General features: G+C 41.2%; 1 protein-coding gene across 1 annotated transcript in view; it reads left to right on the top strand.

Moving 5' to 3' along the window:
* Window positions 1-24278, top strand: part of HECW1 (HECT, C2 and WW domain containing E3 ubiquitin protein ligase 1) — a gene marked incomplete at its 5' end in the record, with an annotated part of 164909 nt that overhangs the window by 44948 nt on the left and 95683 nt on the right. The window contains one exon of the mRNA XM_010289929.1: window positions 14957-15032. Within this exon, the coding sequence (XP_010288231.1) occupies window positions 14957-15032 (76 nt within the window). The remainder of the gene's footprint in view (window positions 1-14956; window positions 15033-24278) is intronic.

Here is a 24278-nt window from a genome sequence, read left to right on the forward strand (position 1 = left end):
CAGTGCATAGGCATGAAATCCTCTAGGTCAAATTGGATAGGTCTGCAGTATTGCCTGATGAGGCATAAAGAGCAAAAGGTCAGGATTTGGTTTTCTGTGCTCTGTTATGTTTCCAGGACTGCTTATTCACATCATTACTTGCCATAATGTTTTCATCAGCTGCCCTTTCTTGGTCTGGACTGGATAGGCATGGGGGCTAGCTGTTGGAAAAAACCTGTGTTCCTGTTGCAAGTGGGGTGCTTGATAACTGCACGTCATTGCAGCAGGGCAATAATTTTGGGCTTATTTGTACATCTTCTGTGTCACCACAGTAACAAATTTTTCCCTTTAATTAGGCCTTGCAAGAAAAAAAATCCTTGCTTTCCTTAATTTTGAATTTATTGTTGTTCAATGTTGTTGTCTTCTCCTATGTTCCAGGATTAGTGAAGATGGAGATAAGAAGCTCTTGTTCTCCCATCTACGTACTAGTTAGTATTGCTTACAGCTTTGCCATGTTTTCTTTTACTCAAGTTCTTCTAAGGTGCTTTAAAAGCGTGTATATCAGGTGATGCATGATTCTGGTCTGCATCTTCTCCCATACAATTTTTAATACAAGATTAGATACTTCTTGAAGGCAAAAGCAAGCATTTTCAGGACATCTGATATTGTCCCAGTACTCATGAGTTGAGGAAGTTCTTTGTGTTTATATAACAATCTCAGAAGAGAGGGAATTTTGAGTGTGGATGACAACCACGAGGTTTTGTGTAGAATTGCAACTGAGGTAGAAGAATTTTGAAGCAGGAAAAATCTGAATTGATTGGGCTGAGTAGTCATAGTCTTTAATCTGCTATTAGTCCCTACTAGCTGATGAGACAAAGCAGAGGGCTTAGGAGCAGTATTAGCCATGCTGAAGAGCGCAGTGGCCAGGTTTCTGACTGACCTGTCCATCCAGGAAAATTAGCTTACTAAGCAATGGTCATTAGATTAGCTTAAAGAAGAAATGACTCATGTTGAGGAAGGAATGCAAATATTAGCTGAGACACAACTTTTTGTGTGGATGAGCCTTCCAAAGAAGTTGAAATAAATTTTAAAAGGTATACAGGGAAAAACATTAACTCACTGCTTACCCAAAGCAATGAGTAAAATCCCAAATGACTCTAAGAGCTTACAATGAACAAGGCAAAATAAGCAGATGGAGCTGGGGCAGTGACAGAACTTTTTTGTAAAACTCTCATGACTGCTCTGTGATATGACAATAGGATGTCAGGAAAACTTGGTAAATACGGTGGAATTACCATCTTATGGGTTTATTTTTAAAATGTCTGTGATGCTTATAAGAGATTTCTAAAAGAATGTTAGGATGTCAGAGGCTCATCCTATTTCTTGAAGATGGTGTTTTGTGTAAGAGTATCTGCTGCTGGGTCTCAGACATGCTGCTAAGTGAAAAAGGAAAAGGAAGCTTAATCTGCAGGGACAGATGCTTAAAAAAGGTGTGGCTACAGTTTTTAAGGCTGTTGGTGTAGATCACGGTGATCTGAAAGCCAGATCCACTGAAGTAATGGAGATCTTCCTGCTTATTCAGTGGGCCTCTCTCTTAAAGCCTAGGTGAACTATTGCACAAATATAGGCTAGATACAATTTGTTTGTGATTGATGTTGCGTTTTTTTGCCTGGCCTTTTTAAATTATTTTGCTATAAGGCATGACAGCTGCTTTGGAGTATAATGCAAATAACTTGTAAGAGTTGAGTAAAATTGGGGTTTTTTTTCTTTTTTTGCAGAAAAGAGCGTGGAGACTTATCTGGGGTCTCTTGTCTGGGGATTCCTGATGCACTGACCAAGCTGCCCTGTGCTCTGTGTTGTGGTCAGAACTGTAGCCTGCAGGTTTACAGATGTGAGAGAAACATCCAGGGCACATAGATAAGAAATGAAATTGAATATGTCAGTGGTGAATTTGCTGTGCAAATGCAAAGTACAATTTTACAAAGCTCTAATGCATAGTTGAGAACACTGAGAAATTCTTGGGTAGATGTACAGATTGTAAAGTCTCTGAACCACCCACAAATGAAACACAAGTTTTATTGGAATCGCATATTCCTAAGATAAAAGGTGCTGTGTTCCCTGCGGACAGCTGGAAAGCTGACACAGCAGGAGGAAAACAAGGAAATAGGTTCAAGTCCTCTTGTGTCTGCAGATCTGTATTGCTTGTACCTGAATACAAGCCGAGGTATGAACTTAAGCCAAGGTGGGCACTTGCAAGCCTAGTCTCTCACTCGGGATCTTTTCAGCAAATTTCAGCAACTAGCATTCCCTAACGTGGCTGTTTCAAGCACTGGGAGGATTTCTTTACCTCAGAGCGTCAGCCAGACACACAGAGGGAAAGAAAGAGGTTGTAAAACTTGGCCAAAGGCAGATCTGGAGCCTGCACTGAACCACTCTGCACAACCCTGTAATGAAGTTTCATCTCTATTGGAGCTGATAGATGCCGTTGACCTTAGTCCTGACTGGATTTTCAGTAACCTAGGGTTTTCCAGCTGCAGTAAAGCAGAAAAATAACTTTTCCTAAAATATCTTCTGTTTCCTTGTCTGCTTTCCTTAGTCCTGGGAAGAAGGGGAGATGGCGGGAAGATTTGGAGAGAGAAGAACATTATTGTAATTTCACGATGCATGACCATTATAAAAGTAACCAGTACTTAAAATCTGTCCTGAAATAACCCATACTCTCAGCTAACCTATATAAAAGCAGGAGGCATGACTGTGGAGGTGACTCTGAGGTGAACTTGCACACATTTATAACTTGTGGATTTGTAGGTCATTTTGAATGTTTTTGAATGGCGTAATTCACAGGTTATTTCAGTGGAAATACCCTAAGCAGGGGGAAGAGAAGAGCAGGTGGTGGCTGAAAGCTAAAAAGCTTTTCAACAAACCAGCACACATCAGTGCTTGCAGATACCTACCCTTTGAGTGTAGTGTGCATGTATGTGAATGTCTGTACATGAATGTAAACCCTATTGTGATCATGTCATCCTTTCCACCTAGCTGCATGGTTTTTTGCTTCTCATGTTTTTTATTATTACTCTTCAGTTGCGCATTTCCCATTTTTTTTCTGCCAATGATTCAGCTTTTAGGCTTATGTTTTATCTGAATCTTAAGTATAGCTTGGCTTGCCTGTACTTCTCACAAAAACCCTGGTGATCCAAAAATATATCTATAATGTTATATTGGGAAAAGGTTATGATCAGAGACAGCTGAAAAAAAGAAGCATTACGATTAATATTCATCAAGAGGCAGACTTAATGCTTCACAGTGATCTTTTAGGTTTACATTTCCTGGTTTCTAAGGGCTCAACAGGATAATCATGTTCCTTTAATGTAGTTTTGCTGATGGAATACAGTTACATAATATTGCATACGTTTCTAAATCATTTTTGCTCTAATTATTACTTGTATGAAGGATTAAAAACAAAAGATGTTCAAGTGGGGAAATAGATGTAGGTCAGTATGCTATATATCAGCAGATGTGTGTAAGAATTTTTTTTAACAGAATTTTGAACCCTTTGTTCATTTTTAATCCTTAATCTCTAGAGAAACGTTTCCCATTTCCATTAAATATCTGGGTTTTTTGCCAGCCAGCTAGCTAGCTGAGTTCTTAGACAAGCACGTTTCTATCCATATGTGAAAGCATGCTGTTCCTCCCAACTTAATATTTCCAGTTTAAAAGCAGGATTAAATTCTTACATCTGTGGAGTCTGGAAAGCAACTAAATTGTTCCTACACAGCTCACTTTTTAACTCAGTGGGTCTGATTTTTATTTATGCTGACGCCGTTTTGCCCTTACAGTAATGCAGTAGGACTTTATGGTCAACACAAGTATGAACCACTTTAATTAGACTATATGTTGGTATTCGTAGCAAAGGACCACCAGCATCACTTATACTACCTAACTAACTCTGGGCAATTGTTAAAATTGAGTTCACAAAATTTATCATGGACTATATTTCAGGTACCACTGCATTTATGATATTTTGTCTGGCAGACTAGGACTGTGATTCCAGAGGTGAAGTATTTGAGGGCAACCAGTATGTGTTGTTATAAAGCTGATTCAGCTACATGGGAATAGTTAAGCCTAATATCAGAAAAGTCTGGGGGTGCCACTAGTTGTCAGGAAACCCTGGTTTTAACAGCAGCCTGTTCGTTTCTCATGTTCCCAAAAGGATCTAACGTGGCCTCGCAAGCAGACAAGTTTGAAAGTTGCTGTCATGAGGTTTGAGTTCTAACAAACCTGTACTGATAATAGTTGAAGGCTTTTTGTTGTTGTTTTGGTTTGGGTTTTAAGATGTGTCTGAAAGGGAGGAACAGTATTTTTTAGGATGTGGAAGATCTGGTGTTTTAGAAATTAATTGCTCTCTTTCCTTATAGCATACTACCCTCTTCATTTTCCACTCTTTCTATAGAGCTTTGCCTTTCCTCTTTTCCCCTTTTCTTTCTACACTTTTTCTTTCCTTTTCTGATTCATCCCTTTCACTTTTTTGTTGGCTGCTTCCTTTCACAATTTTGAAAAGCTTCTTGATAAGGAGGCCTAGACTGCCTGAAAAGCATGGTGGGCTCTGGCCTCAACCAGCCTTTAGGACCATTTGGCTGCCACAGCTGGCTGGTAGCAGTCACTGTGTAAGCCTCAAAGCAGGGTGGACAAAGCTGCCAGGCACACCCAGGCATGTGAGACCTCCTGCTTTAAGGCAAGGGCGAGCCATGGCTACGCCTGAGGCTCAGCTTATGGCCCCGCTGACTTTGCAGCTGCCTCCCTACGTTGTGCAGCAGCACCCTGTGGGTTTTCGTGCACTTTGGAGCTCCTACCGCTGAGAGGATGCTCAGGGTTTGCACGTTTATTTTTCAGTTGTGCCTTTGACGGTGAGGAACGGAGGGGGAAACTGCCAAGTCTTTCTCATGATGTCCTCACTTTTGACTGTGAGTGATGGACTGTTGATGGGGGGTCAGCACAGGCTGCTTCAGTGTTCTGCGGTTCAGGGATGTATAATGCTGCTGCAGCAGAAGAGGATAAAATATTAATGCCATGAAGTCAGTGGTCAAATTCTTACCACTTTCAGAGGGGTCAAAATTGACTTCCAGACTCACCAGTCATCCGTAGTGTCTCACTGTAGGCTGGCAGCACAGCCTGCCCCAGGATGGGAGGGGAAAAGTCATGGGTCTTGTTCTTCTCTTACTAACTGGTGAAGGGGTCATGGTCTAAGGAGGTTGCTTGGATCAGACCTGCTTCCATGTAGCCCAAAGTTTTGGATGCTGATCAAGAAAGTTTTGTTCCTGCAACTGCAGGAAAGAGAAGAGTAGAGTAAGAGCTGCTGCTGGAAGGGAGCAGAACACCAGTCTGCTCACCATGGCTTCCAGCTCCAGCAACGGCAGCAGCAATAGCCCAGCTCTGCTTTCCTTTTCTTGCCCATCACTGCACATACAGCTGCCAACAAGTGAGCACCGGTGCTGCCTGTGAAGGGAAGAAGGGAGGGATGCGCTCTTTGCCTGGCAGAGGGCACAGATGTTCCTGGTGGGGATCAGGGGGAGATGTTATGTGCAGAAGACACCTGCTTTCATGTGAGCATGTTTGGCAAGGGAAGGGGTCTGGGGAGCATGGAACACGGAGTTTGTGTGGGGATGGGAGCCGCTTCCCTTCTGTGTGAGTACTGCACGAGAACAGTGTGGGTGGTGTGTGTAGTGTGGGGTATGAACTGCTGTGTTGCCTTGTTTTGTTCCACAGAGCAGTTTCCAGGGTTGACTTAAGTGTTTGAGAGAAACTCTGCACTGATTACCATCAAAACTGACACATGCAAAAGAAAACATCTGTTGCTCATAAGATGTGATTTATTTATTAAAATCTACAAGAATTATATCACTATACACACTGTAGTTAATGATTTCCATGCAGTGACAGCACTCCTGCATTTAGTTGACATCCTTTTCCCCCCTGTCATGTTTAATGAATTTATGTTCTGAAGTCTTTTGCATCCAATATACAGCAGGCCAAATCCTTCACAAGGCTTTCTGTGGTGACCAAGTTGCTGTAGGGAATGCAGCTGTTAACTGGAGATCGGATTTTGTTTTGTAAATGCTGCTTCACCCCCGAATTCTTTGCCATACCTCAACTTTGCTGTAACACCCCACCACAGTAATTTTCAGGATGAGTCTGGCCCCTGTTGTCTCCATCCTTCAGACTGGTCATTGACATTACATATGAGGAGCAGCAGGGAGACAGCTGGACTTGTTCAGTCTTAAGAGGAGTCTTAGGTGGGATGTTACCGATGCCTTTACCTAATGGGAGTTTGTAGGGAAGGAGGAGGTAAACTCTTCTTAGAGTGCACGGTGAAGTGACAATAGGCCATAGGAACAAGTTGCAACAAGGGACATTGTGATTAGATGTCAGGAGTTTTTTTTTCAAGACAATAGTCAAACATTAGATCAGGTTGCCCAGAGAGCTTGTGGGATCTCCATCCTTGGAGATACTCAAAGCTCAACTGGACATGGCCCTGAGTAGCCTGCTTATGTTGGTCCTGCTTTGACTGAAGGTCAAATGACTTCAGGAGATCTTTTCCAACGTTGGTTACTCTATGGCAGTTTGATTACAATCAGTATTCCCACCAGACCACTTCACTGGAGGAGGCTGTTGACTTTTTAATGCCTGCTGCTCTAGAAAGCAGCAAACTAAGAAAAACAAAGCTGTAAATGCTGTAGCCAGCAGTAGCCAAACAGGATGAAGGTAGTTCTTAAAAAGAAAAAATCAAAAAACCCAACCAGACAGGCAAATAACCAAACAAAAAACCCCATGGCTTTATTGAGATAGGATAAGCAGTTTCTGCTGGGCCTGAAGACTCTCCCAAAAGATACACAGGAAAAACACCCAAGTATGAATGAGTCTGCATTAACTAAGTGACTGTAAAAGGAGAGGGTTTAGGTTTTTTCTTCAGCTTGACCCTTTCTGTGCCATCATAACTAGAAAAATGCATTGTGGAGTGCAAATGTTTTATTAGTAATTCAGCAAGGTTGAGGGACGTTTGAAGTAGCAGAGATATTTCTCTTTTCTAAAATTAGATTATAAATCTCTGCAGTTTCCTCATTTCTGCCCAAAGTAGGATTCAAGGTTGGAAGTAAAGGATTTTTAACTCACTTCTAGAAAATAATGGTATTCATAGTGGATTGATATTTGGGGCATTCATTTAGAAGAATGGGCATTGTTCACTGCCTTGCTGCTGCTTTTATAGTGTAAAGGGTCATTGACTTGATTCCCTTGTCCAGACTTTGACAGCAAGACTAATGCATTGAACTGTTCTTCAAATACAGCTTAGCTGAAGGATATGGTTGTCTCTCGCACGTGTGAGCATTACTCATCTGCGTCTTGTCCCAACCAAACTACATTAGAAGAGTGAGGAGTTTCTGAAGCTCTAATGAAGGCTGCCTGGAAGCACAAACTACTGTCTAATGCATTTTCCTGCCTTCCAAAGATGGCAGAGTTTAGAGTATTTCCACTATATATGCCATACGTTTTGATCACTCTTGTCATTTCCTAGTGCAAAGAGAAAAGGTGTTAGCAGCAATTTTTTAGTTCTCCATACAAACAAAATGTTTTCTTGAAAAGTTTGAATTTGGAGTCTAAAGGGGTAAGTTTTATGCAGAATTTAAGGATCCAAACAGTACCCAATGGGCCTATCTCATCTGTCAATGGCAAGCCTCCCAGTTATTTCAGTGGGTTGTAGGGTCTTGCTTAGCTGTTCCTGAGAGGTTAATATTTACCAGCAGTTCTTGCTGTCAGAGTGCTTAAACCCATTAATACTCTGTGTATGGACCTGCCAGGTTTACAGGGCCGATCCTGTCCTGCATTAGGCAGCTGCCTGATGTAAATGATCACAAATCCAGATTTTCTTAGAGGCTTTTTTCTGGATGATGGTGGCTCTGGGAAGCAGAAAGCTGTTTAGCAACTGGAAGGAGCCTTCTTCCCTGCTAACTCGACCAGTTTGTTTTGCACACTGGGGTTGTAGACTATTGTCATCCTTTGGACCACTTTTAAATTTGCTGAGAGACTTGTTAGCAGTCATAGGCTTGCTGGCATCAAATAGCATGCTGCCTCAGAGCCAACGTGTGAGCAGCTGGTGAGACATGACAGAAAGCATTCCTCCCAGAAGTTTGCTACATGTAAAGGAAAAACGGCTGCTTGTTAGGTGTAGTCCAGCTATCGACCCAGAACACACAACCCAAATGCTGTTCACATGCACGCACGATTGTGTTTAGCCATCTAGAAATCTAAGAAGTTTATTTAAATGCAGCTTCAAAGAGTGAAGGAAGATCAGAATCTCTAATCAAAGCTTTTCCTCTGCTGCCAAAGGATAGCTGAGTTTTATTAGGCAGAACTGTTGAAACAGTGAAAAAGCTGAATCTAATAACATTTGGGAAGAGAAAGATACTGGACTCTGTGGGAGATACTGATTTGTTGCCTCAATCCTTGATTTGGGTTTAATTGAAAATGGTTGCTCTTAACATCCTTATTCTAGCTGCTGGTTATGCTGAAACAGCATTCTACCAACATAGGGTAGATTGGGGAATATGAAATATCTTCATGCCAACATGGAGACCTCATATACTTGGTATGTGCTGTCATTGAATGTTCACTTGTCATAAGCCTGTTGATAGTTGCCTTCTAGATGACTTTACTGATGATACTAAACAGCTATTTTTTTTTTCTGGTAATTTAGTTTGGCTTCCGGGGTTTGTTATCTAGAATCTGCTGAAAGAATTTGTAATGTTTTCAAGGGGTGCAGGGGACGGAATGTTTACTTGCTTCCTTGCTACCTTTTTTAAGAGTTTCTAGGAGAGAAGTTTTTGGAATGAAAAGCTTCTATCTCCTGGAAATAAATAAAGTAATTGATAAAATAGTGCTGCAAGATGAGGCAAAAAGATTTCTGCAGACAGAGGGCAATTGCCATATGCCCACGAAAGGCAAATTCTCTCTTTAATTAGGGAATGGCATTGAGAGGGTGGTGTATTACAAGGCTAGACCGTCACTGGCCTGACACACGGGAAGACTCTGTGTGTGTGGTCACAGCCCATCAGGGACGTGAGCCGGCTGCAGAGAGCCCAGCAGGGAACTTAGGCTGCTGCTGGAGAAACTGGCTGCTCTTTGGAAGCACCTGATAGAAAAATACTATGGTGCCAGCACAGTGGCTTAACTAGCTAACAGGATAAGTGGAATCTGTTGCATTCAAGAGCTGGATAATTCTGTTAAGAGTGAGAGTTGTAGCTGAAGCACTGCCACTAATTAGGGCTAGATTTTCAAAGTAGTGCCTGGGATTATAGCCATAATTCTGTCAGTGGCAGTCATGGAGCTCAGGTCTCTTTTTTTGTTCACAGTTCACCCCTTATGTCCCAGTACACACCCTGTGTTCCCAAAATATGTAAGTCAAGTGATAGGAAGAAAAGAAGCACTTAGTTGTGTGTTTTAGAATTTTTTTTTCCAAAAATTTCTTTTTAAATTCAGCACTTGGGAGGAAATGGGAGCATTCACCCATTTGCAGATCTCCTGAGGACTATCCCCTCTCGAAAGAGGGTGGCAGAATATGAAGCGTGAACTTGGGACAATGTCTTATATTATTTTATTGTGGAAAGACCTTTCACTGCTGAGCTGTGGAAAATGTAAACCTTTTCCACTTGCTTAGAGAATTGTTCTAATGTTAAGAGTTCATTGAAATCAGGAGGGCAACAGTAAAAGCCCAACACAACTAGGTTAGGGAAGCATAATTTTTTGAGGAATTCTTCTTGACACCTGTGCCATGTACACACAGGTCTGTTAAAATGATAACTCCAAGCTGATTTAAACTGACATCAGCAAAGCTGTGCAGAGTGAAACTGGTACTCTGCCCCTGCATCGGGCTGGGGAGTTTTGGACCTGTCTTACATCTCAGATGATCTAAGGGATACAGATAGATGGAAGGGGACAAAGCATCAGCTGCTGCTTTTTATCCTGACCATTGAATTCAGGCTATTAACCTTATTTATATCACTTTTAAATTTGTGGGCAAGTTTAGTGCTCTTGAAAAGCAGAGAACAGGGAACTGGAGCTGGAAGCAAGCGTAGTACAGGAGTTACTGGACAGCCTGGCTTTTCCCCCAGCTCTGCAACACCAAGTCTTTAGCTCTGACACATACAGCAATGTTTTTTTCTGTTTGCTGATGCACGATTTGTGACTGAGCAGAGGCTACTTTTCACTCGTGATTTGAATCAAGCATAGGTTACAACCTTCCCTTTTTGCAGCGCTCTCATCTACTGCTTTTCATCCTCAGAGCCAGTATATACAAACAGAAAATACTTTGCTTTATTTCTGTAGCTTCTAGTTTTCTTCCGTTTTAGGCTTCCACCTTCCATACAGGTGTAGAACTGCTTGGTAGCATGAGCCCCTCTGAGTACTTGGATAAGTTCTTAGCTCTGCTTTTTTCAAGAGAAACTCTTGTGAATAGATGGTATGGTCCAGGCTAGAGTTTGCCAGTTTACAGTACCTGACTAATCTGAGTTAAGTTTTACTGTAGTTACAATCTGTACTGTCAGTGTAAAATATTCTAGGTTTTAGTTAGCACCTTTTAAAATTGGAACTTGATTGGATTGACTATTAGGTCATGTCCTAATGTTTGCCATATAAAAAGTCAACAAATACAAACAGCTAGTGCAGCGTTGTTTCTAATGTCACTGCAGTTTCCTCTGTTTTAAATGCAAGAAATATGGCCTATGTAAGATAATTTATATCATTATCAATATATATGATCATCAAATGTTATCATTCTTTTGCAGCAGAAGCTACTGTTACAAAAGTGCTTTGGCTGTCAGTGAAGAATAAGATTTCTTAAACCAGATGTTAGTCTACTTATGAGAAAATAAAATTTGCTTAACTTTGTTGAATCTCTTCGTGTGGTCATGGGGCCAAAAATGCCCTTCTGGAGAGGAAAGTGTGTTACAGAAGAAGTCTAAGGCATAACAGTGTTTTTTTGTGCTGTGTGTGGGGAAAGGAGTAAATACTTGTATTTGTCAGCTGTGCGTGTCTAGCTGTGGTAGAAACACATAATAAAATCATATTAATCCTGTTTCATATCAGCAGGCCTTTAAAAATAATTAAGTTGGGCTGCGCAATATACAAACATGCTAAAAGTGACTTAGTGATGCAAGGCACAATTTACCAGCATGCTCCACTACTACTGGTCACTGTCAAGCTCAAAAGCAGATTTTCTAGTGCAGCACCAGGTAAACATGGTTACATCTTCTTCCAGACCTGTGTTCAGAGTGTGTGTCCAAAAATGTATGCTTTATCATAACCTAGAGGTACAGGGAGGCTGAATAGGGGCACCCGAGGTGTGCCCTGTAGGCCACTTTGCTTTCAGGAGCAAGAGGGTTGTCCTTGATACTCTTCCGTGCATCTAGGTGGGATGGTGAAGAATAAGGTATTTTAGGAGATACTTTTAATTAGGTGTGAGAGTCTCTGTTTCTTAGCTTCGGCTTAGACAAGTTTTTAGTGATGCCCTTGGAATTTTGCCTCAGCAAGAGCTGATGGACTGTAGTGCTCTGGGATTTCTCAAGGTTATTTTTTTTTTTTCATAACACATACTATGGCTGAAGAGGGAGGGAGTCTCTGTTTGTTAATGTGAAACCTGCCAGCTTTCTCATTCAGGGTCACATAACGTCCCTTGGCATTTGCAGGAACTACTCACAAAGAAAAGTGATACTAGGAGAAGACTATTACTTTTAGCTTTCAGTCATCTCCTTCTGCTGTCTTTTTTCTCTCTACTAAAAAAATGAAAAGCCCTACCAAACATGGACCTTTTCCCTGGGTTCAGCAAGTCCTGAGAGGCTTGGATCTGGCCTGAAGTACCTCCTCATGTTTTACAGATAGCCATCACAGGCTCTGGTGGTTGTCTTTTGCCATGCATCAGAGGTTGGGAAACTGTAGCAGCCCAGACGAAGACTTTACGGTGTGTGTTTACTGGAGAATATTGTAAAGGATGTACTGACATTTCTCTAACTGCTTGAGTGCGTGCACTCCCGTCAGTGGCAATGACACTGGCCCTGATTACAAGCAAGGAAAGTGAAAGGAGGTTTGAACCTGGTTCAGGAAGCCTTTGGATTTCTGAGAGGCTAGGCTTGAAGTTGTAGCTCATGTCCCATCTCTTCATGTCAAGATATGACAGAATCATGTAATGAAAGCGTATTCATCCTGTTTAGTATCAGCAGGACTTGTGAAATAATTAGGCTGGGCTGCACAACGTGCAAACATGATATGATAAACTGAAAATATTAGACTAAATCAGACTGAGCTTTCACTTCAAGGGCATAAAAGAGCACCAAAGTTATTGAGAGAGAATCACATTTGTTCCTTTTCGTACTAGATGAGAGGCGAGGCCAGGGCTGCCCTGTGCTGGACACAAGCTGGTTCCAGACAGCTCCGACGGGGGGAGTAGCTGTAGGGGAAGCTGTGGATGTGTCCTCCTCAAACCTCTGACTGCACTGGGATCGGGAAATCTGGGATTAGGAAAATTATGTCAAAATTTCCAAAGCATTGAATCACCTGAGAGCTGTTTTCCATTGAAAGCCAGGGGGAACATTTATTAGCAATCAGGTCATTTAAAAACCCGACCCTGATATAACACACAAATACTGTCCCTATGGAGTAAAAAAAGCAGGAGCACTTCCCAGCTCCCAGGTGCAAATGTGCACCCCACTCTCCTCTCAGCTTATCACTGGGCTGAGATCTGGGGTGTACCCTGCTTTTTCACCCCACTCCAGCCTCCCTCTGCCCTGATTTCCATGGGAAAGCACGGGGCAAGTAGAAATTAGGGGAGCACTACCAGTGGCCCTGTGATTGCATGACTGAGGGGTGAGCACTTGACAGTATGGTGTGAGGTACACCCCTTCACAGAATAGGTGGATCCTTTAGGAGCAAATAAATGAGGTATTTTTGTTGTTGTTTCATTTGTGGGGCTGGATGCGTTATTACTTTTTGTATAATGCCAAGCTTTGCTAGTGCACGTTTGGCTGTGCTGGGGATGCTTTGCCAGTGGAATACTCTAGTGTAACTGTCTCAATACAATTTCACTAATGTGGGCATGGCCCAAAAAGAGCAATAGAAACACATGTTTAAGTTTTGAACAGGCTGTATTTGCAGGACCACATCAGGTCCCCCCCAGACTGTTCAAAGCATAGACTGTTAAAAGCATAGACTGTTAAACTGCTTCTACTGGTTCATGGCAGAGAAATGCTTAAGTACTGGAAAAAAGCACATGTTTTGCAAATGTGTTCATATCTAGGTCAATTGGCCCAGTTACTGTTCTGGACAAAATGATGAACAAGACCATAAGTAGTAAACATTAAAGGATAATTGTGTAAGAAATGCCAGAGGGTGAAGTAGTATGCAAAATACATCTTGACAAGGAAATGTTGTTGTTTCTTGGTGGGATCACAAGTTTGGCTGGTAAAGGTTACTGAGTTCTTGTCATAAAGTTCTCAGTCACATATAATACTCTGGTGTAAATGTGTGTCTGTCTAGACATCAGTGGTGGCTTTAATAAATAGACCAAAACCTGCTTAGTTGAGAAGTCCAAAAGTGTAATTGCAACTGCTTAGCTCTGATCCACCAGGTTTATTTCTACTGGAATTTGCTCGTAGTCCAGCTCCACTCAGTACCCATTTTCCCATTTAAATAGCCTGTAAGAAACGAAGTTATTGTAACAAAAAGTCAAGTCCAACAGAGCCCATTTTCTTTATAATGGTGTCTAAATTCAAACTGTATATTTCTGATTTTGGCCTCGTCTCTGTCTTGACCTGCCAGCTGTGCTTGTTGTTTAATCCCTGCTAGCTGGGCTGCTGTGCCCCCTTGCCCAGCAGGTTTTGAACTCTCTGGGGGCAAAGAGCAGCTTGTTTTCAAAGTTAAGCTGAATGCACAATATTTAATATACTGAGCAATGAGTCACAGCTGAGTGGGCCTTCAGTTACTGTTTCCTGGCGGAAATTGGAACTTCACTGCATAAATGTTCGTGTTCTTTTTTGCCTGAAAGTCGAATGGCAAGAGTGGTGAGGAGCTGCGGCTGCCTGGGAGCAGAGCAGCACCTGGCTTGGCTCCAGAGATGGTGGGAGGTGGTAATGGTAGCACCACCTCCCTGCCGAACTTGGAGCCTGCCACCCGATGGCATGTCCTCTGCTCTGTTCAAGGAAACAGCAGTGAAAACTGCTGATGGTGGATTCCTGTTGATGTCCCAGACACTGGCTCAAAAGCATTCTTGTTTCCTAGTTCTGACCACAGCCAGAAGGTAGCCGGGGTCCTGATTTGCACACCACTAGCCCACCAATAAACTTTCTGAATCACAGACTGGCACTTAAAACCTAAACTGTAGAGTACGAAGAATCATCTGTTGATTTTTTTAAAATAAGGTTTTTTTCTGACCACCCTCAGTGCTTACTGTTATCATAATTCACAATTGCTTTTTGCACAGGGTATTAGCAAGCTCTCAGAAGTCTTTCTGGCATGTATACGATAAACTTTCTGGAACAAGATTTTCTACACTAGTAATAAGATGTCATAAAGACAGAATTTGTTTTTAAAGGTGAGACCACATCCCTATCTGTATGTGCCACTTTTATCTCCTGCTGAATAAGCAGTTCCTTTTTTGATTAGGAACTGCTATATTAAAATTACAGTAGTATTTTTGTATCATTCTGTGTTCTTAAGGAAAAGCCTCCAGGAAGGGATGACTTTAGGCCACTAGTGGTTAGATTATTACTTGGATAAAATCAGTGTTTTGATTAATGGTTGTCTAATTGATTCTTACTTGTAAAACTAAGAATTTGTAAAAAAAAAAAAAAAAAAGCCAGTTACTACTATTACAAAGCAATTTGTTTGTTCACGAGTTATTGGAGACTACTCTCTCTCACCATTATTTTTCTTCCAGCAGATTTTTAAAAGCATCACCAATGAAGATTCAATCCAAGGACAAGGAAGTCGGAGGCTGATAAGTTTTTCGTTGTCAGGTAAGTCACTGCTGATGTGAAAGTTTTAAGCCCAGGGAGTGGGAAACTGAAGTTTCTAAAACCTTTCCTGTACATGTGCATGTATGTGTATATTTATGTATGGTTTTTTGTCTGTTGATCTAGAAGTGACACTGAGACAGAGAATTAATATCTGTGATTATTGCCACTCTCTCTTCCTTCAAGAGTTATATGCTGAAGTGTCTTGTTCAAGTAGAGTTTTGGGGCCATGTTAGGTTTTCCTGTTCATGATTAAATATGGTGCTATACATGTAGGTCAGAGAAAGCAAGATCAAAGGCATATGCTTTATTTACAGAGCAAAATGATTTGTGGTAGTCCTCTCTTTCTTGGAGAGCCCATTCCATGGTCTTGGGCTGGACTGAAGGCAGATCCATGCTTCGTGGAGCTGCTGCTGCGCAAGCTTGTCTGTATTGCTTAACAGTGACGCTCAGACTTCTCGAGCCAGAATAATGCTCTCACTCCTCTAAATTTTCTGAAGAATGTTCAGCTTTGTTACTTGGCATGCCATTACAGGTTTTAAAGACTTAATATGGTTCCATGAAGCAGCTATGGATCATTTGATCTGGCTTTAGTAAAAACAATCTGTAAATCACTTCTGTAGGAAAAAAAAAAAAATCAGTTTGTCAAAAGAGGGTGGTTGTGAGCGAGGCTCTCATTTTGGAGTTTTATGCTTGCTACTTGGTTTCCATGTTTTTTGGCTCCTGGAAGACAAAGAAAAAGATGCTGAACTTGACTTGGAAATTCTTTGAGGAAGTAGTACAGAGGAAAAAGTGACCCTAGTTCAAAATTTTTACAAGTGTAGGCATTTCTGTATGAAGTCCTACGCTTGGATAAGCATTGCATTACGTGATTGGTTTGGCTGTATGACTTATTTCAAGCTTCCCTCTTAAGTTGTTTTAGAGTCAACTAGGACTTCTGTATCTCTTTAATATTAAGCATGCAAATAGGTGCTTTTCCAAATTAGGTGGCCAGTGTGGTTCTTGGGAGGTTATATATGTTATATGGCAGGTTAGACTGACATTAGATGGGGCTCTTAACATAAATTATTTTTGCTGGGTTGGATGCTAGTTTGATTAAAACTATGGGCTTAGCTCAACAGAATTAAAGTAGTAGAGTTAATACTTTTTTTAATGTTCTTAAATAATCTTACACAGAAAATGTTTCCCATAATTAGTAACATTTTTTTCATTCTCCAGATTCTTTGGCCGAGTAGACCAAGAGATGTCAAGAGTAATAATTTGTGAGACTGATAAATAATGTTGTCTCAGTGGGCCCTTTTATAAACTAAACTATCTAACTTACAGCTTGATTCAAAGTATACAAGGACCATACCATGCAATACATTTGGGATATCTTATTCTAGTGGTTCACAAGCAATTAATTTACACATCCATGTTAACAGCATCATCACATCCAGGTATTTGAAAGGCTCTGAGCTCACAATTATTTTATTGAAAATCCTTGGTATCAAAATAGCTCAATTTCAGTCTGTTTTAAAATTAACAGTTTAACATATCACAAGGATTTCTTTATTACCTTCTTCGTCAACAACAACAAAAAAATGTTGTTGTCTCTCTCAAAGTAAATTTATTGCTATTCCTATATCTGTTACGCTAGCTAATAAAATGCAAATCAAGCCAGGCCTCACAGAGGCATTGGAAGGAACTGGGATTCCTTTCAGTTTGCACTACTATCACAACAATAACCTCTCTATTGTCACAAGCCCTTTCAGCTCATACAGACTTTTCCTTTTCAATGTCTATATTTTGGTATACTGTCACCTTCGGTGTCATTACTTAAGAGTTAGGCTTCCAAATTCTGGTTGATTTAGTTACAAATAAAAAAAAGGTGTAAAACCATTAATCTAACTGGGGACATTGCATTAGGCGCTGCACGAACACAGGGCCATTGTGCCCTAAGCAGTTCATCTAAGGAATTCAAGAAGAGCAATGCCTTCTACCAAATCAATTTTTAAAAAGAAAAGATTATTAGAACGGGAGAGAAAAATCTCAAAGTAGGCCAAATCCCTAGAAACGATGAACAACATCAGTCCATTTCAGCTGGTTTGTATTGCTTGCTTTACTGCCTAGACACTCCACTGAGACCCTGTGTTAAAATGAACTGTGCAGAAACAGTTTCTTTCTAAAACTTGGTGACAAAGTGCTTTATTTCTGTACTTTTATTGAGTATTTGCTTGGACAAAATCCAACTGGTTTCACTGGAAGTTTTGCCTGAGAAAAGATTCTGGATAGAATAAAAATGTCAAAGAAAAAAGTATAAACTGATGCTTCAGGGCAAAAGGAGACTGCTAGCTTCTTGAGAATAGAAAGAGCTGATTAGTTTGCACTGCACCAGTAGGAGGTTTGTTTTCTTTGTATCTGCTGCTTTGTAGACTGGAAGTTGGTCCTGTGAAAGGTTAGTTCAGATTAATAGCTTCATTAGCAACACTGATCCCAAAGAAGATAATTTCCCATAATTAAGCTTCTTAATCGTTTATACGATGACTGTGTTGTTATAGCTTTCATTATTTAAAATACCAAGAGAAATATCGTAAGCCTGTTTTAGCTAGATTAAATACATTCTTTAAGGAAAACTATGCAGCCACTTTGCATTTACTTTCTGACGTGACTTTTCTGCTGTTACCAGTGAATGTCACACTTCTGATAAGGCAGCTGAAAGTGTCAGAACTCTCTTGCATGAAGTACAGAAAGAAGAAATGTGCTAAGCCTCCCAAGATGTACCAGCTGCTTCACTGGAGGTTCATGGGGTTTAGCAGCAGTATAACACATTTGCTGAAAGCCCTTGAAACCATTTCATTGGCTGGTATATTTAGAAAGTGTTATTGTAAGGTCTGCATGATATGCCTCCTAGCTACATGTGGCATCAAATAACTTCTTTTCAAGCTTTAATATTTCACGTATTTCATGTATTTGCACACTCTTCATTTACAAGTGTTCTTGTGGAACAAATGACCAGAAGATCTAGATATTTTTCTAAATGTTCAGGTATTTTTCCTCATCACACCCCTGAGAAATGTTGATAGCTATTTTTGTGGGGCTTTCAGACCGGGCATTCAGGTAACATCGGTTGTCAGTTTATGGAAGTCAGAGCAGAAACCACAACTGAAAATAGCATTAGGTTGCTAAGAGTCATTTTGACAATAGTAGTTACCATGAAATGCTTGATCAGAACACAGATAGATAATACACTTTCTTCCAACTGTTTTTCTTAAATCCTAGTGACTAACTTTATAACAGGAGCTCTAGACACTAAATTGTGTTTCTTTAATATTGCTATAAAACTGCCATTTCTTCTGCCCTCCGCAACTCAAGCCAACTTGCCCAGATGTCGTCTTTTATAAACCTGAGTTACTAATCACTCAACTTTTTCTTCCCTGTCAGAGCTTGTGCAAAGGTGAGGTGACTTTCTGTGACCTCCAGTACACCCGTGCCTACAAAGTATTGCAGTGCTAGACTAACAGATTTAAAGACTTTTGAATTCAGCTACTCCATTATCCTATATAACACAGGCCACTTTGCTCATGGAGCTTTGTGTGAGTTTGGCTCAGACATATCTTACAGACAGGCATCTAGTTGGGATCTGAGGATACCAGGAGACTGTACTTTGCTCCAGTGCTTAATCGCTTGCAGTAATAAAAACTCCCCCTCACTGTGTTGAGCTGTTCACATTAGCTGTTCAGGCTTTCTGTGTTTTCCTTCTTGATAAAGACAATTAAAAAAGTAGCCTGTCTTTCAGCCATTTTTGAATAATTAATTTCTCCACTCCTTTTCATTTATTAATAGACCTTTCTTCCTGATACCTCTGCTGACCCTTCCTTACACAAATGAGAATCCATTTCATTTTCCTTTGTAGCATTTACAGCTAGAAAATTTATTTTCTTCTCTTTTCCACTGTCTTTAATATTTTGCTTGGGAGCCTCATGTGACAGAAGTGTTTTGGCTTATCTGCTCCACTTTTTTTTTAATTTCGGATCTTTAAACACCTCCTTGTACAACTACACCAGCCAATTCTTTCTTGTATTCTTTTTTAAAAGGAAAATGGAGTCTGTCTATAGATCTGTAGATTTCTGAGAGCAAAAACAACCGCTTTATCTGATTTAACCTCTTGCATATCACCAGTTGCAGAACCTCATTCAGTAGCTCATCAAGTCAATAATCTATTGTACATTATGTAGTATCCTTCTCAATTCCCCTGCATTATTTTGCTGTGTTGGAATTTAAGACTTCCTATCACTGCATGTTACTGTTTGATTTCTAAAATTCCTTAATATTTGCTAATAGAAATCTAACACTAGATGCAATACTGTGAATCTGTGCTCACTTTCCGTATGACCAACTTCAGTATCATATACTGCTGCATGAATCAAATTGGCATTTCCAGGCCAATGCAATATTGCTATGCTCTTACTGTTGAAAGGTTGTTATACTACTAGCAGCTAAAATAATTTCTGTTGCTTTAAAAGCATATAGTTGAGAGGCAGTACCTATGTGCCTCTAGTCGAATCTTGAGCAAGCAGAGTTTTGTTGTTCCTTCCTATGTTGTAGGTAGCTCAGCTCAGCATATGAACTGTTACCCTCTAAGGTAAGTCTTACTTGTTTTGGTCAAGTTCTGCAAAGGGCACTCTACAAAAGAAACACTCATGTATTAGCACCCTGGTAGTCAACGCAGATACTAGTCCTGTTAAAGTAGTTTTATTCAGTTTCAGAACCAGAGTTGACAGCTCTTTGGGAGATTACAAAGGAAAACTGAAAGGAAATGTTGGAGCTGTCCATTGGCATCCCAATTAGCAAATCTTTTGTGATGAATCATGAAGATGGCTTACTGTGCTTTTATACATGAACTATGAAGATCTCAGATGACAGTATTTTTACTTTTTGCCATTAATGAGCAGATCACAGAGAGAATACATTCCATTTTGGTATTCATCAAGCTAGATCACAACCTAAATTGTCTGTGGTCTTTCCAGTGACCCTTTGGTCTTTCCAGTGTCCTGGTAACTTTGCAGTAGAATCATAGACCCACAGAATGGTTTGGGTTGGAAGGGGCCTTAAAGATCATCTAGTTCCAACCCTTCTGCCATGGGCAGGGATATCTTTTACTAGATCAGTTTACTTAAAGCCTCATCCAACCTGGCCTTGACCATGTCCAGGGAGGGGGCATCCACAGCTTCTCTGGGCAACCTGGTCTAGTCTCTCGCCACCCTTATAGTAAAGAATTTTTTTCCTAGTATATAATCTATATTGACTTTCTTTCAGTTTAAAACCGTTACCCGTCATTATGCTTTTAGATATGTTCTGGGCAAGTTTGGCCTAACTCAAGATGTCTTCATCTTCTCAGAGGGTCAGATGACTCATGAAGAAGTCATTTCCTGGTTCTGAAAACACGTGGCTAGTATGCTAAACAGGAAAAATGTCAATTCAGTGAGTTGACCATAGAATTGCTGGGGCTTGGTGATCTCTCCCACACGTGTCAATATAGCTAGCTGCAAGTCAGTTATTGAGATCAGTTGGATGGTGCTTGGAAATGTGAAAGACATTAAGTACTTGTCCTTTGTTGGAAGAAATTTGCTGGCTGTATTAGAATATCAATAACAGTTTCTCAAAACTAGTAGCTCTGCTATTCATTGGTCTTTGACTCTTTTGCTGGTTTGTAGACTCTGTCCACTAGTGAACGGAACTATGCACCATCAAGAGACTAGGTGGACTCAGTCGACATGGTACTTCAGGACATGGTGTAGTGGGCCTAGTGGTGTTGGGTTGGCGGTTGGACTTGACCTTAAAGGTTTTTTCCAACCTTAATGATTCTGTGATTCTTGGGAAACATTTATAAACTGTACAGAATGTCCTTGTGTATTATTTCTAGGAAAGTTCTTCCAAAGCTGTTGGTGGAATCTTCTCATCTGTTGGGGAGAACAGCTTCTAAATTCTTTAATTTAGAACTGATAGATTGATGACTAGACTAAAAGTAATTAATTTAGAAACCAGACTGCTCCAGACTGGTTCTCACTTTGATTCTCCATCCTTTTCTGCCATGCTTCTACAAGCATGGGTCTGGACGAGTACCACGCTATGTCTGCAGGGAACTGAAATACCATCTTCACAATGGTTTAGCTGGCCACTACCATCAGAGAATCTCCTTGCTGAACATGACAAAACGTGATTTGCAAACCCAAACCATACCTCTCCCCTGACCTTTTGAAAGTTTAGTTACTGGCTACTCAGACCAGTTATTCTCGGGGTATTCAGCCCCCTGAACTGGAGGACATGGACAGAGAGCAGAGTAAACCCCCTGTAATCCAGCAGGAAACAGTTAAGGACCTGCTATGCCACCTGGACACTCAAAAGTCTGTGGGGCCACATGGGATCCACCCAAGACTACTGAGTGACTTGGTGGAGGATCTTGCCAAGCCACTCTCCATCATTTATCAACAGTCCTGGTTAACAGGGGAGGTCCCAGATGACTGGAGGCTTGCCCGTGTGACCCTCAACTACAAGAAAGGCTGGAAGGAGGATCCCGAGAACTACAGGCCTGTCAGCCTGACCTCTGTATCGGGGAAGATTATGGAGAGGTTCGTCTTGAGTGCACTCACAAAGCATGTTCAAGACAGCCAGGGTCTTGGGCCCAGCCAGCATAGGTTTGTGAAGGGCAGGTCCTGCTTGACCAACCTGATCTCCTCCTATGACCAGGTGACCCACCCAGTGGATGAGGGAAAGGCTGTGGATGTTGTCTACCTGGACTTCAGTAAAGTCTTTGACACTGTCTCCCACAGCATTCCCCTGCAGAAACTGGCAGCTCATGGCTTAGACAGGTGTACTCTTTACTGGGTAAAAAACTGGCTGGACAGCCAAGCCCAGAAAGTTTTGGTGAATGGTTTTCAATCCAGTTGGCTGCTGGTCACAAGCGGTGTTCCCCAGGGCTCAGTTCTGGGGCCAGCCTTGTTTAATATCTTCACTGATGATCTGGGTGGGAGGATCAAGTGCTCCCTCAGTAAGTTTGCAGATGACACCAAGCTGGGCAGGACTGTTGATCTGCTTAATGGTAGGAAGGCTCTGCAGAGGGATCTGGACAGGCTGGATCGATGGGCCAAGGCCAACTGTGTGAGGTTCAATCAGGCCAAGTGCTGGGTCCTGCACCTGGGTCATGACAACAATGTGCAACAGTATAGGCTTGGGGAAGAGCAGCTGGAGAGCTGCCCAGCAGAAAGGGGCCTGGGGGTGCTGGTTGACAGCCAGCTGAACGTGAGCCAGCAGTGTGCCCACGTGGCCAAGAAGGCCAACAGCATCCTGGTCTGTATCAGAAATAGTGTGGCTATTGGTGAGACTGTATCTTGAATCCTGTGTTCAGTTTTGGGCCCTTCACTACAAGAAGGACACTGAGGTGCTAGAGCATGTCCACATAAGGGCAACAAAGCTGGTGAGGGGTCTGGAGCACAAGTCTTATGGGGAGCGGCTGAGGGAACTGAAGGTGTTCAGTCTGGAGAAGAGGAGGCTGAGGGGAGACCTTATTGCTCTCTACAACTACCTGAAAGGGGGTTGTAGCGAGGTGGGTGTTGGTCTCTTCTCCCAAGTAACTAGTGATAGGACAAGAGGAAGTGGCCTCAAGTTGTGCCAGGGGAGGCTTAGGTTGGATAGTAGGAGAAATTTCTTTACAGAGGGAGTGGTCAAGCATTGCAACAGGCTGCCCAGGGAGGTGGTGGAGTCACCATCACTGGAGGCGTTCAAAAAATGTGTAGACGTGGCACTTCAGGACATGGTTTAGTGGGCATTGTGGTGTTGGGTTGGTGGTTGGACTTGATGATCTTGAAGGTCTTTTCCAACCTTAATGATTCTATGATTCTATCCTATGATTGTATTGAAGCAAAATCAAAGATGGTAAAACACAGATGTGTTTGAGCTGTGTCTGTTGGAATTGATATCCCTGCCTGGTTCCATGTTTTGCCAATAAATACATGCTAGTTTCCAGATTGCCACAAAAATAGTCTCCATCACTATCCAGTCATCAGTGCCGCAAAGTTTGTGATGCTGCATGGAAAATGGATTTGCAGAATGATCTTTTACAAGGCAGATGGTGCAGTCTATGGCCCACCTTAGGGACAGAGGCTACATGCATACAAGTGACCTAGAGTAAAGGTTCCTTAGGTCTCATCCAGACACCCAGAGATCAGCATATACGGAAGGGAAGCCCTGAGGTTGGAACAAATTCATAATTCACTTGGGGGCAGCACCAGGCAGCAGTTACAACAAAGTAAACCTAGCTGGTTTGGGAGGATGCATGTACTTATAAACACTGAAAGTCTGCAGTGGTGAAAGGGTCTGTGGTTGCTGTGTCTCCAACTGGATTCCTTCTGTCATCTTTCATGAGAGATGGCCCGACATTATTAAACTGATAAGATGTATATAACCTTTTTCATGCTCAGGTGTGATTTATGAGTAAATGGGAAACTGACATGATATATTAATAACTTTTTTAAGAGACTGGATGGAAATACACCTCTGCAAAGGATAGATGAGTTATTATCTTAGATTAGCATTTCCTTGTATGAGTCCAAGAAATACATTGTAAAACTATACTGTATAGCAAGACATATCCAAGCCTTCTGGAATTTATTGGTTTCACCAAAAACTTAAATTCAATTAAACTATCACTTAGATACTTAGTATCTTTAGGACCTTTTTCAGAAGACAATACGCATAGGAGAGAAATACTTTAATTTGGGGAAGCAGAATAGCTAGGATTCTTCTGTTAGGATCTTTAGCATCAGAGTATCTGAGCCTTTGCTTACAACAAGTTATAGAATCTACAGGTTCTGCTTCAAATTAAATAGACTTCTGGATATGTGCAGATACCCATGTAGCTTTGTGCAGAGCTTTTGTATTTTTGATGGTCTGTTTTTCATGGTGCTGAGAATTTGTGTCGGGGTATGTAAGTATAACTGGCATATATGTCCTTGAGAAATCTGTTTCTGCTATCCATATGCATGCTTTGGACATTAAAAATTGAAGTTTCTAACGTGACAGTTTTACAAAATTTGTTGTATTATGCAACTTAAGGAAGAAAATGTCACAAATAAAATTTCCTGTTTTGTGTTTAGATAAATTATTTTTTTCCTCATCCAAATACAAAAATTAAACTACTAACTAAGGTTAGGAGTACCTTCACCTTCATGAAACCAGGACAATGCTTAATTCCCATAACTGGTGAGAGGC

This window comes from Phaethon lepturus, unplaced genomic scaffold, assembly GCF_000687285.1.
Source record: "Phaethon lepturus isolate BGI_N335 unplaced genomic scaffold, ASM68728v1 scaffold6906, whole genome shotgun sequence".
Taxonomy (NCBI): Eukaryota; Metazoa; Chordata; class Aves; order Phaethontiformes; family Phaethontidae; genus Phaethon; species Phaethon lepturus.